This window comes from Gorilla gorilla, chromosome 23 (genome assembly GCF_029281585.2).
Source record: "Gorilla gorilla gorilla isolate KB3781 chromosome 23, NHGRI_mGorGor1-v2.1_pri, whole genome shotgun sequence".
Taxonomy (NCBI): Eukaryota; Metazoa; Chordata; class Mammalia; order Primates; family Hominidae; genus Gorilla; species Gorilla gorilla.
The window spans coordinates 26,758,399-26,772,634 of NC_086018.1; the positions used below are offsets into that span (position 1 = coordinate 26,758,399).

The 14,236-nt window shown below is 44.5% G+C and overlaps 1 protein-coding gene across 6 annotated transcripts in view; it reads right to left on the minus strand.

Moving 5' to 3' along the window:
- The window catches only part of CHEK2 (checkpoint kinase 2), a 54,345-nt gene that overhangs the window by 38,827 nt on the left and 1,282 nt on the right, over positions 1-14,236 (minus strand). For 2 of the 6 annotated variants that reach the window (XM_055374090.2, XM_055374088.2), the window contains exons 2-3: positions 7,874-8,198; positions 3,896-4,024 (exon numbers count right to left, since the gene is read on the minus strand). The exons of 1 other annotated variant lie outside the window; for it this stretch is intronic. In XM_055374090.2, coding sequence (XP_055230065.1) covers positions 3,896-4,024; positions 7,874-8,192 — 448 coding nt within the window. In that variant the 5' untranslated portion in view covers positions 8,193-8,198. The remainder of the gene's footprint in view (positions 1-3,895; positions 4,025-7,873; positions 8,199-14,236) is intronic. 3 more of the 6 variants (XM_055374091.2, XM_031005586.3, XM_055374089.2) reach the window with 2 other exon arrangements.

Consider the following 14,236-nt stretch of genomic DNA (forward strand, 5'->3'; position numbering starts at 1 on the left):
ATTATAATCTATTAATATATGTATTTATATACACAAACACACACATACACATACATATATATATAAAACCGTGAAATAACAAATAGTCATTAAAAGTTCTCGAGTAATTTTTAATGACTTGGAAAATTACTTGCAATACAGTAATTTCCTGCTTATTACCTTCCTGAGGTTTTCCACGATACTTAGCATAAAATCTGCACTCTTCCTCATGGCCTACTAGATGCTCAGGGTCTGGCGCCTCCTACCATTCCAGCCCCACCTCATACCCCTCTCCCCTTGCTCATGACACCCAGCACCACTGGCCTCCTTTCACTGCCCCCAAGAATGCTGGGTTCAATCTGCCTTGTGGTCTTAGCACTTCTTCCCCAACTACACAAATGGCTCATTCCACCTTGCCTTTTGTATAACAGATACTATCTACATAACACTATCTGCCTTTTGGACTCTACTATCATCTCCCACTCAGCTTTCTTTCTTTGAGATGGAGTCTCGCTCTGTCGCCCAGGCTGGAGTGCAGTGGCGCGATCTCGGCTCACTGCAACCTCCACCTCCCAGATTCAAGCAGTTCTCCTGCCTCAGCCTCCCGAGTGGCTGGGACTACAGGCACGTGCCACCATGCCCAGCTAATTTTTTGTAATTTTAGTAGAGACGGGGTTTCGCCATGTTAGCCAGGATGGTCTCGATCTCCTGAACTTGTGATCCGCCCGCCTCGGCCTCCCAAAGTGCTGGGATAACAGGCATGCGCCACCACGCCCGGCCTCCCGCTCAGCTTGTTATATAAACATTACTCACCTGTTATCATAATGTTATCCTGTTTTCTTTCTTTTTGGGTATGGGCCACGGCTGGAAATTACCTTGTTTATTTGTATATTTTCTCCCCACCTCCCTGCATTAGAACATAACCTCCAGGAGGGCAGCTGGAGACCTCTTGTTTAATAGTACAACTCCAGCACTTGGGATATTGCACATGGCAGGTAATTAAATGTTCATTGCAAGGCAGACTAGGGAAAATACTAGCAACTCCTATCAGGAAAAGGAATAATTTCCCTAATAAATGTTAGGTTCCTATAAATCAATGAAAACGCTAAACAGTCCAGTAGAAAAATAGGTAAAGGATATGAAAAGATAATTTACAAGAAACAGAAATACAGCTGGCTCAAACATATGAAAGGTGGCCAAGCTAACCCAATATAAGAAAATTCAGAAATCAAAAATACATTAAGATTTCATGTTTTACCTATTAGATTGGCAAAAATCCAAAAGTTTCATATCACCCTGTGCTGGCAAGAGGTATGAAAAAGCGGGTACTCTCATACATTGCCATTGGGAATACAATTTATACACACATTGTCTATAATTGTCTAGGGAGGACAATTTAGCAAGATCTATCAAAATTACATATGGGCTGGGCACGATGGCTCACGCCTGTAATCCCAGTACTTTGGGAGGCCAAGGAAGGAGGATCACTTGAGCCTGAAGGTCGAGGCTGCACTGAGCTGTGGTTGCACCACTCACTCCAGAGTGAGAGTGAGACCCTATCTCTAGAAAGAAAAAGAAAATTAATAAATCCAAATTTAGTTAGTTAAAAAGATCAACAAGTTGGCAAACCTTAGACAGACTAAACAAGAAAAAAAGAGACAAGACTCAAATTACTAAAATTAGAATGAGAGAGATAATTACTACTGATCTGACAGAAATAAAAATGATTTAAAAAGAATAATTGAACAATTGTGTGACAGTATTAGATGACATAGGTGAAATGGACAAACTCCTAGAAAGATACAAACTACCAAAACTAACACAAGAAGAAACAGAAAATCTGAATATACCCATAAGAAGTGAAAAGACTGAATGATAATCCTAGCACATTGGGAGGCCAAGGCAGGCGGATTGCTTGACTTCAGGAGATTGAGACCAGCCTGTGCAACATGGCAAAATCCCGTCTCTACTAAAAATGAAAAAAAAAAAAATTTAGCCAGGTGTGGTGGCACGCACCTGTAGTCCCAGCTACTCTGGAGGCTGAGGCACAAGAATCGTTTGAACCTGTGAGGCAGAGGCTGCAGTGAGCCAATATTGTGCCCCTGCACTCCAGCCTGGGTGACAGAGAGAGACTCTGTCTCCAAAAAAACAAAACAAAAAAAAAGACTGAATGAGTAATCAAAATATCCCTACAAAGAAAAGTGCAGTCCCAGATTGCCTCACTTTAGCTTGAGCAACATAGGGACACCCCATCTCTATCAAAATAAAAAAATTAGCCACACATGGTGGCACATGCCTGAGGTCTCAGCTACTCGGGAGGCTCAGGTAGGAGTTGGGCCTGGGAGGTCAAGCCTGCAGTGAAACGTGATCGTGGGTAACACTCCAGCCTGGGTAACAGAGTGAGACCCTGTCTCAAAAAAAAAGAAAAAAGAAACACATGGCTGGCTTCATTTTAAATTCTATCAAATATGTAAAGAACTAATACCAATTATTCTCAAACTTTTCGAAGAAACTCGGAACGGAACACTGTCAACTCATCTATGAGGCCAGCAATACCCTCATACCAAAACCAGACAGAGACATCACAGTAAAACCACAAACCAATATCCTTTGTGAATATAGATATAAAAATCCTCAACAAAACAGTAGCAGACTAAATCCAGCAACACATAAAAAAGATTACAAATGACCAAACAAGAATTAACCCAGGACGCCGGGCACGGTGGCTCACGTCTGTAATCCCAGCACTTTGGGAGGCCAAGGCGGGCGGATCACGAGGTCAGGAGATCGAGACCATCCTGGCTAACATGGTGAAACCCCGTCTCTACTAAAAATACAAAAAATTAGCCGGGCGAGGTGGCGGGCACCTGTAGTCCCAGCTACTCGGGAGGCTGAGGCAAGAGAATGGCATGAACCCCAGGGGGCAGAGCCTGCAGTGAGCCGAGATCACGCCACTGCACTCCAGCCTGGGCGACAGCGAGACTCCGTCTCAAAAAAAAAAAAAAAAAAAGAATTAACCCAGGAAAGCTTGGTTGGTTTAACATCTGAAAACCAATTAATATAATACACGATAACAACAGAATATAGGAAAATAGACACAGAAAAAAATTTTGGCAAAATGCAACACCCTTTTATAACAAAAAATACTCAGAAAACTAGGAATAGGAGTAAACTCCTTCAACCTAAGAAAGAGCTTTTATTTTATTTATTATCTATTTATTTTTAATTTAGAGGCAAAGTCTTGCTCTGTGGCCTGCAATCATAGCTTGTTGCAGTCTCCAACTTGTGGCCTCAAGCACTTCTCCTGCCATAGGCTCCCAAAGCACTGAGATTATAGGGTGAAAGAGTCAGAGCAACCAGCCAGAAAGCATTTTTTTTTTCTTTTGAGTCAGAGTCTCACTCTGTCACCAAGTAGCTGGGACTACAGGCTCCTGCCACCACGCCCGACTAATTTTTTGTATTTTTAGTAGAGACGGGGTTTCACCATGTTGGCCAGGATGGTCTCGATCTCCTGACCTTGTGATCCGCCCACCTCAGCCTCCCAAAGTGCTTGGATTACAGGCATGAGCCACCGCACCCACCCCAGAAAGAACTTTTATGAAACATCCACAGCTTAGTCTTCAGATATCAAAGAGGAGAAAGGAGAGAGGAGAGAAGAGGAGAGAAAAGAGGAGAGGAGAGGAGGGGAGGGGAGGGGAGGAGAGGAGAGGAGGGGAGGGGAGGAGAGGAGAGAAGAGAAGAGGAGAGGAGAAGAGAGCGGAAGGGAAAGGAAAGGAAAGCAGAAGGGAAAGGAAAGGAAAGCGGAAGGGAAAGGAAAGCGGAAGGGAAAGGAAAGGAAAGGAAAAAAGAAAGGGGAAAGGGGAAAGGAGAAGGAAAAGGAAAAGGGAAAGGGAAAGACCCACAGCTAACATCATACTTAGACTGCAAACTGGCCGGGGATGGTGCCTCACACCTCTTATCCCAGCACTTTGGGAGGCTGAGGCAGGAGGATCAGATGACAGCAGGAGTTCAAGATCAGATTGGGTAACATGGCCAGACTCTGTCTCTACAAAAAATAAAAATAAAAAAGTTAGGCCAGCCACGGTGGCTCACGCCTGTAATCCCAGCACTTTGGGAGGCCGAGGCGGGTGGATCACCCGAGGGCAGGAGTTTGAGACCAGCCTGGCCAACATGGTGAAACCCCATCTCTACTAAAAATACAAAAATTAGCCAGGCATGGTGGCATAAGCATGTAATCCCAGCTACTTGGGAGGCTGAGGCAGGAGAATCACTTGAAACCGGGAGGAGGAGGTTGCGGTGAGCCGAGATCATGCCATTGCACTCCAGCCTGGTGACAGAGCAAGGCTTCGTCTCAATAAATAAATAAATAAAACTTAAAATGAATAAAGGACCTTAATTAAACATAAGAGCTAAAACTAGGCCAGGCACTGTGGCTTATGCCTGTAGTCCTAACACTTTGGGATGCCAAGATGGATGTATCGCTTGAGCTCAAGAGTTTGAGACCAGACTGCAACATGATGAAATCCCATCTCCACCAAGAATACAAAAAGTTAGCTGGGAGTGGTGGTGCACATCTGTGGTCCCAGCTACTCAGGAGGCTGAAGTGGGAGAATTGCTTGAGCCTGGGAGGCAGAGGCTGAAGTGAGCTGAGATTGTGCCACTGCACTCCAGCCTGGATGACAGAGTGAGATCCTGTCTCAAAATAAATAAACAAACAAACAAACAAAAATTTTAAAAAAGGAATTAAAACTATAAAATTTTGAAAGAAAACATAGGCATAAATAATTAACAAATAATAATAATAAACAGCCTCGGCCAGACGTGGTGGCTCGCGCCTGTAATCCCACCACTTTGGGAGGCCAAGGCGGGCAGATCACCTGAGGTCAGGAGTTTGAAACCAGCCTGGCCAACATGATGACACCCCATCCCTACTAAAAAATACAGAACTTAGCCGGGCACGGTGGTGGGCACCTGTAATCCCAGCTACTCAGGTGCCTGAGGCAGGAGAATGGCTTCAACCCAGGAGATTGAGGTTGCAGTGAGCCAAGATCGTACCACTGCACTCCAGCCTGGGTGACAGAGTGAGACTCCGTCTCAAATAATAATAATGATAAACAGTCTCTATTTATTCAGCACCTACTTTATGCTGGTCATCCTATCAGGATCTTTGTTTACTTGTCTTTTTTTGTTTTTCCTTTTTGTGGAGAATGGGGTCTCGCTATATTGCCCAGCAGGTCTCAAGCTCCTGGGTTCAAGCTATCCTCCCACCTCTGCTGCTCTAAGAGCTGGGATTACAGTTGAGAGCCCCTGCGCCCAGCCTCTTTGTTTTCTTACTTTTAAAAGTGATGTATCCCATTTAGCCCTTTCTCACCATTTCTATTTCTCACTCATCTAAACCTATAGGCCTATCTGAAAAAATATATTGTATTTTATTTATTTGTTTATTTTTTGGAAACGGAATCTCGCTCTGTCACCCAGGCGGGACTGCAGTAGCGCAATCTCAGCTCACTGCAACCTCCACCTCCCAAGTTCCAGCAATTCTCCTGTCTCAGCCTCCTGTGTGGGTGGGATTACAGATGCCTGCCACAACGCCTCGCAAATTTTTTCTTCTTTTTTTTTTGAGATGGAGTTTCGCTCTTGTTGCCCAGGCTGGAGTGCAATGGCGCGATCTCGGTTCACTGCAACCTCTGCCTCCCGGGTTCAAGCGATTCTCCTGCCTCAGCCTCCTGAGTAGCTGGGATTACAGGAGCCCGCCACCATGCCCAGCTAATTTTGTATTTTTAGTAGAGACAGGGTTTCTCCATGTTGGTCAGGCTGGTCTCAAACTCCCGATCTCAGATGATCCGCCTATCTCGGCCTCCCAAAGTGCTGGGATTACAGGCATGAGCCACCACGCCTGGCCTAATTTTTGTATTTTTAATAGAGACAGGGTTTCCCCATGTTGGCCAGGATGGCCTCAAACTCCTGACCTCAGGTGATCCACCTGCCTTGGTCTCTCAACGTGCTGGGATTACAGGCATGAGCCACAATGCCCGGTCTGAAAAATATATTTTAAATCAGTTAAAAATAGCTTCGAGTGTCTACTTATAAATTTAAAGTTGTATATGTGGAATGCAGGTATATTGTTCCTCCATTTTTTATAGTTTTTTCAAGACATCAAAGTTAGACATGAAATAAAACAAGGATGGTGAGTGACAAAACACAAAATGATACATCAGTCCTTCATTTCTTTATATTAACATATTCTATCCTGTTAATGCCAAGTTCAAATTTGTTTATTAAAGAGGCCATTGTAATGTAAGAGAAAGGAAAAAAAACACCATTTTTTTTGGCTGGAGTGCAGTGGTGCAATCCTGGCTCATTGCAACCTCTGCCTCCCAGGTTCAAGCAATTCTCATGTCTCATCCTCCTGAGTAGCTGGGATTGCAGGCATGCGCCACCACACCTGGCTAATTTTTGTATTTTCAGGAGAGACAGGGTTTTGCCATGTTGCCCAAGCTGGTTTCAAACTCCTGGCCTCAAGTGATCCTCCCGCTTTGGCCTCCCAAAGTGCTGGGATTACAGGCATGAGCCACCATGCCTGGCAATGTTAAAATACACACATGCGTATTTTAAACATATGCAGAGCGAAACTTACTATTGGAACCAGGAGGTGTCAGAAAGGGTCAACATGTTTAAATCACAAGGTTGGCTATTTTGAGACAAAAACAAGTAACAAGTAGTCAACAAATGGCCATCTCTATTCTGAACAGCTCTGATTCTCTGAAGCTGTGGCAAACCACAGCAGAGGTTAACTAGTGAAGCTTTTGTGATTAGGGGATAATGTTTGCAAGTTTGAGTGAATCTGCATTTTTCTAGGAAGAGGGTCCAAAGCTACCTTCAGACCTTTGGATGGACAGCACATTGTAAATGTCCAATTATTATTTGTTGAAAGAATAAATGAACAGAATCCACAGCAGGTAACAGCCAGGGCAACACCCAATACTGCCTCTTTGGTTTTACCTTTTATCACATTCAAACTCCAGAATTATTCTAAGAGTGGCTCAAGCATTCTGCTGCAACTAACTAAGGCAGGAAAATAGGGTCTGAAGGCAGGGAATCTATGGCCAATTCACGCAAACTTCCTGGAATAGATGGGCACGGTTGCTCATGCCTGTAATCCCAACACTTTGGGAGGCCGAAGCAGGAGGATCACTTGAGGCCAGGAGTTCGAGACCAGCCTGGCCAACGTGGTGAAACCCCATCTCTACTAAAACTACAAAAATTAGCCAGGTGTGGTGGTGTGTGTCTGTAATCCCAGCTACTCAGGAATCTGAGACAGGAGAATCGCTTGAACCCAGGAGTCAGAGGCTGCAGTGAGCCGAGCCAAGATGGCGTCACTGCACTTGTCTGTGCGACAGAGCGAGACTCCGTTGCCAAAGGAAAAAAAAAAAATTCCTGAAACTAAACAAAAAGGAAGAATTTGCACTCTGGCCTATGATCCGTCCATTCTAGAACCTTCATTTGCATAAGGCGCCAATCCACACCAGTCTTGGAATGGCCGAGCTCCAATTCACTTTGGCCTCTAATGGGCTGTGAGCCGGCGCTTCATTTACATAGGATGTAAACAGTGGGAGACCTCTAGAGGGTACTTGAACCCCAGAAGACTTTGCTACAAGGGCTCTGCAGCCACTTGCTCAGGCCTGCTCCTATCCTGTGACATGTACTTTAGCTTCTATTGCCTTCCACTTCAATAAATCTATGCTTTCATTGCTTGTTCATGCATGATGTTCAATTATTTGTTCAACGTGCCAAAAACCTGGACAACTCCAATCAGAACCTTCCACCTGGTAATACAACTTTCTGTAAGTGTTTTTCTGAACAAAACATGATACTATACAACAAAGGGTCTTACCAAGATTGGCAAATCCATCCTGAAGGGCCCATAATCGAGCCCAGGGGGCAGGGGTAGGCTCCTCAGGTTCTTGGTCCTCAGGTTCTTGGTCCTCAGGAATAGAATAGAGTTCCTGAGTGGACACTGTCTCTAAGGAGCTCAGTGTCCCAGAGCTGGAGTGAGAGGACTGGCTGGAGTTTGGCATCGTGCTGGTAGAGGAGCTGGATATGCCCTGGGACTGTGAGGAGGAGCCTTGGGACTGGGTAACGCTGCCATGGGGCTGTGAACAGGCACTGCTGCCATGAGACTGCTGAGCCTCAACATCCGACTCCCGAGACATCACGACCTCAAAAAGAAAGTGTCCAACAACAAAGGTGAGTTTCAAGGCACAAGATTTAAAATTAAAAAGTAAACGACGGGCCTATTACAACAGCAAAAGAAAAGAAAAAAAAAAAAAGAAACAGGACAAACATGCGCTCCAAAAATTAAAAGTCCTAACAGCCCAGACCTATAGTTCTGGGCTGAGCTTTTCACCAGATCATTGTCACCAGCTCAGTTTTTTGTCTGACAGCCATAAACTACACGGAAAAACAAATTATCTGAAGGTTACAAATAAGTAAAAAGCAATAAAATTGAGCTGGGGGGCTCCTAAAAGCTTACATTTGTTCAATTCTTTTAAATTAAGACTGAAACCAAAAATGTACTGATACAATCAACACTACATTTAAATTTCATATACAGGGGGCCAGGCACAGGGGCTCATGCCTGTAGTCCAGCACTTTGGGAGGCCAAGACGGGCAGATCATGAGGTCAGGAGTTCAAGACCAGCCTGGCCAACATAGTGAAACTCCGTCTCTACTAAAAATACAAAAAATTAGCCAGGCGTGGTGGCGGGCACCTGTAATCCCAGCTACTCGGGAGGCTGAGGCAAGAGAATCGCTTGAGCCCGGGAGGCAGAGGTTGCAGTGAACCAAGATTGCACCACGCACTCCAGCCTGGGCAACAGTGCAAGACTCCGTTTCAAAACAAAAAACTCATATATACAGTCCTCAATTTAACAATGCTTCTATTTAACAATGTTTAGACTTTCTGTGAAAGCAATCAGTAGAAACTTACTTCTCCCAAGTCCTCACATAACCATTCTGGTTTTCACCTTCAGTACAGTATTCAATTAATTACATGAGATATTTAACACCTTATTATAAAATAGGCCAGGTGGCCAGGTGCAGTGGCTCACACCTATAATCCCAGAACTCTGGGGAGTCAAGGCAGGTAGATCACCTGAGATCAGGAGTTCAAGACCAGCCTGGCCAACATAGTCAAACCCCGTGTCCACTAAAAATACAAAAATTAGCCGGGTGTGGTGGCAGGCGCCTGTAGTTCCAGCTACTCAGGAGGCTGAAGCAGGAGAATTGCTTGAGACCAGGAGGCAGAGGTTGCACTGAGCTGAGATCGCGCCACTGCACTCCAGCCTGGGTGATAGGAGTGAAACCCTGTCTCAAAATAATTAATTAATTAATTAAATAAAATTTTAAAATAAAATAAAATAGGCCAGGTGCAGTGACTCACAACTGTAAACCCAATACTTCGGGTGGTGGAGGTAGGAGGACTGCTTGAGGGCAGGTGTTTGAGACCCCACCTCTACAAAAAATAATAACAATAATCTTTGTGTTAGATAATTTTGCCCAACTGTACCCTGACATAAGTGTTCTGAGCATGTTTAAAGGAGGCTAGGCTAAACTATGACGTTTGGTATCTTAGGTGTATTCAATGTATTTTCAATTTAACAATATTTTCAACTTAGAATGGTTTTATTTAGACGTAATGCCATTGAAAGTTGAGGAGCATCTGTGTATTTTGGAAAGAGAAAGAAGACAAAGAATCAGGTGGCTTGATATAGAAGTCAAAAAGAAATTGTACAATAACCTGCTGCATTACTCCAAAGGGTCCATTTACATAAAATGTCACTGGTACCCCTTTTCCCCCAGGCTTGCTCCTAAAGGGAAACACACCTGTTCGTTCAATCTATATTCTCTGACACCTAAGGACCCAGTGACTTAATGAGGCAGAACACAAAGGAAGACAGCTCTTAACAACTCCACCTATCCCTTTGTGATGCTAAGTAACTATAGGGCTTATCTTTTCAGCATCCTAAATGGCCTTCCGGCCTTGATGTAATCTTGCAGGAACCATTCTTTTATAAACTGGAGACCGTAACAGAGGCTTCCACCCTTGTCTTAGAATTAACCTGATAGACAGTTAGACTGTCATAACAAGGCTGGGTGCAGTGGCTCATACCTGTAATCCCAGCACTTTGGGAGGCCAAGGCAAGAGGACCACTTGAGGCCACGAGTTCAATACCAGCCTAGCCAACATACTGGGACCCTCCCCACCCGTACAAAAAATAAGAAAATTAGACTTGGTGGCATGCAGCTGTGGGCTCAGCTACTCGGGAAGGTGAGGTGGGAGGATCACTTGAGCCCAGGAGTTGAAGGCTACAGTGAGCTACGATCATACCACTTACATACCAGCCTGGGTGGCAGAGTGAGACCCTATCTCCAAAGAACAGAAAACAAACCAAGACTCTGATAACAGAACCACCAGTAAAATCAAAGTAACATCCACTGCTGACCTAATCGGATTAACAAAAAAAAGGGAGGGAGAGGAGGGCATTCTCTTCCTCCCCAAACTCAGGCTACTACTCCAGGAGAACATAGGAAACAACACTATAGTAGTCCCCACCATCAGAGGGGGATAAGATCCAAGACCCCCCAGTGGATGCCTGAAACCTCACATAGTACAGAACCCTATATAAATTATGCACAACTTTCTTTTTCCTTCTTCACAATTTCACAAATAGAAGATTAGTTCTTACCATAGACGTTAGCAGCCTCAGCATACAAATTTTTTTATTTCCATATTAAATTGAGATCTTTCACCTTTTCAGTAAAAGGAAACACTTTACAGCTTTTCTTTGCAATATCCAAATTGCCAGCATCTTTTGCTTTGGGGCCATTATTAAATATAAGGGTGACATGAACACAAGCACTGCAAAACCACGTAATTTAAGACTTATGAATTGATTATTTCTTTTTTTTTTTTGAAACGGAGTCTCAGTCACCCAGGCTGGAGTGCAGTGGTGCAATTTCGGCTCACTGCAACCTCCACCTCCTGGGTTCAAGCAATTCTCCTGCCTCAGCCTTCCAAGTAGCTGGGATTACAGGCGCACACCACCATGCCCGGCTAATTTGTTTATTTTTTTTTAGTAGAGACAGGGTTTTCACCGTATTGGCCAGCCTGGTCTCAAACTCCTGACCTCAGGTGATCCTCAGGTCCACCTCAGCCTCCCAAACTGCTAGGATTACAGGCGTGAGCCACCATGCCCAGCCATGAATTGACTATTTCTTATGAATTTTCCACTTAATAGTTTCAGATCACAGCTGACCATTGGTAAGTGAAACTACTACCGCTGATAAGGAGGGACTAAGATACCCACACTGACTGTATTTACACAGCTTTCAAGATACAAAGGTTCTGCCAGGTGTGGTGGTTCATGTCTGTAATCCCAGCACTTTGGGAGGCCAACGCAGGTAGATTGCTTGAGCCCAGGAATTCGAGACCAGCCTGGGCACCATGGTGAAATCCAGTATCTACAGAAAATACAAAAAATTAGCAGGGCATGGTGGTGTGCACCTGTAGTCCCAGCTACTTGGGAGGCTGAGGTGGGAGGATCACTTGAGTCCAGGAGGTTGAGGCTGCAGTGAGCCGTGATCGAGCCTGCACTCCAGCCTGGGTGACAGAGCGAGACCCTGTCTCAAGGAAAAAAAAAAAAGATACAAAGGTTCTGATGAGTTTTCTTTAAAACATACCAGGAAGGCAATGCCAAAACTGAGTGTGCCACACCAGGGACTGCTGGTCTAATACTACCTGAGCCAGGCTGAGTCTTCCCCACAGCTTTTTAAGCAAGACAGGACAACTGGAGAAAATGTGTCAACAAGGTACTATGAGAGATTAGAGGCAAGCGGATCTGGAGTCAGACACTTGAGTGAAACTGTGCATGACTTTAGGTAGATCACAACTTCTCTAAACCTGTTTTCTCATCTGAAAATAAGTAGACAGACCATGAGGATTAAGTGAAGTGATGCATGTAATACTCCCCCCACCCACCCATGCTTGCTATCTGGGAGCTATTGCTATTGGAAAGCCATGCAGAGAAGTGAGTGAAAAACCAAAGTGAGGGCAGCAAAACTCCAGGACTGTAGACAGAAATCCAGTCCCAAAACCTATAAAACTACTAGAAGAAAACACTGGGGAAGTGCTCCAGGACACTCATCTTGGGCACAGGTTTTTTGGGCACAGGTTTTTTGCGTAAGACCTCCAAAGCACAGGTAACTAAAGCAAAAACAGACAACTGGGATTTCATCAAGCTAAAAAGCTTCTTCTGCACAGCCAAGGAAACAATCAACAAAGTGAAGAGACAACCCACAGAATGGGAAAAAACATTTCCAAACTAGCCATCTGACAAGGGATGAATAACCAGAATATATAAGGAGATGAAACTCAACTGCAGAAAGACAAATAATCCAATTTAAGAAATGGGCAAGCCAGGCACCGTGCCTCACATCTGTAATCCCAGCACTTTGGGAGGCCAAGGTGGGTGGATCATCTGAGGTCAGGAGTTCAAGACCAGCCTGGTCAACATGGCAAAACCACATCTCTACTAAAAATACAAAAAATTAGCTGGGCATGGTGGCCCGTGCCTGTAATCCCAGCTACTTGGTAGGCTGAGACACGAGAATCACTTGAACTCAGGAGACGGAGACGGAGGTTGCAGTGAGCCGAGATCGCACCACTGCACTCGAGGTAGGTGACGGAGTGAGATTCTGTCTCAAAAAGAAGAAATGGGCAAAAGATCCGAAAAGACATTTCTCAAAAGAAGACATACAAATGGCCAACAGGTATATTTAAAAAATGCTCAACATCACTGATCACTGGAGAAATATAAATCAAAACTACAGTGAGGCCCGGGCGCAGTGGCTCATGCCTGTAATCCCAGCACTTTGGGAGGCGGAGGCGGGCAGATCACTTGGGGTCAGGAGTTTGAGACCAGCCTGGCCAACATGGTGAAACCCTGTCTCCACTAAAAATATGAAAATTAGCTGGGCATGGTGGCAGGCGTCTATAATCCCAGCTACTTGGGAGGCTGAGGCAGGAGAATCTCTTGAACCCGGGAGGCAGAGGAGGCACTGAGCCAAAATCGCGCCACTGCATTCCAGCCTGGGCGACAGAGTAAGCCTCTGTCTCAAACAAACAAACAAACAAAAAAACCCACAATGAGATACCATCTCACCCAAGTTAAAATGGTTTGTATAAAAGATAGGCAATAACAGATGCTGGAAAGAATGTGGAGAAAGGGGAACTGTATAGAGTGCTCTTGACATAAGTAATTTTATCTTAGAAAAAGGCTCTATCTTATATTTTAAAAGGCATTATACCAACAGGGACCAGATGTTTGTCTAATTAATAAAGACTGTACTGGCCATGCACAGTGGCTCACGCCTGTAATCTCAGCACTTTGGGAGGCCAAGGCGGGCGGATCACAAGGTCAGGAGATGGAGACCATCGTGGTCAACATGGTGAAACCCCAAATCTACTAAAAATACAAAACTTAGCTGGGCATGGTGGCACGTGCCTGTAGTCCCAGCTACTCGGGAGGCTGAGGCAGGCGAATCGCTTGAACCAGGGAGTCGGAGGTTGCAGTGAGCCAAGATCACACCACTGCACTCCAGCCTGGTGACAAAGCGAGACTCTGTCTCAAAAAAAAGACTGTACTAAACCAGATAAGGATATAAATATGTACACGCTTTTGTTATTAGTCCTCACCAGAAAATTCTTTGGTCATAAGAGCAGGACTTTATTAGGTCAAAATGGCTGTCCTAACAGACACCATCTTGCTGTCACTCATGATTAACACCCAGTATCCGCCATCAAAGGCTCTGCCCACATCAAAAACTCTTCCTTACAAGACACTGACACCCCAGATAAAGCCAAAACACTCTCTTTGTCCACATTGCTCTCCTTGGACTGGTTTGATAACCACTTTCCCTATCCCCTTTTCTCCGAATGTTAAATGTTACTTTAATGTAAGATTTTTAATCTATAACATTTACATATTAAATAAATATACTATTGTGTACGGTTTAAAATACTGACTGACTTGTGGAATGGCTTGAGCCTGTGTGCCCATGGCTTTGACCACCAAGTAAACAGGGAGTACTACGGAAAATTGCTTCCTTGGAAACTCCATATAGCTCGTGGCTTTTACAATTAAAATAAAACATCAATAAGTCTGATCTTGTGGAAAGACACAAATGTGCATGGACC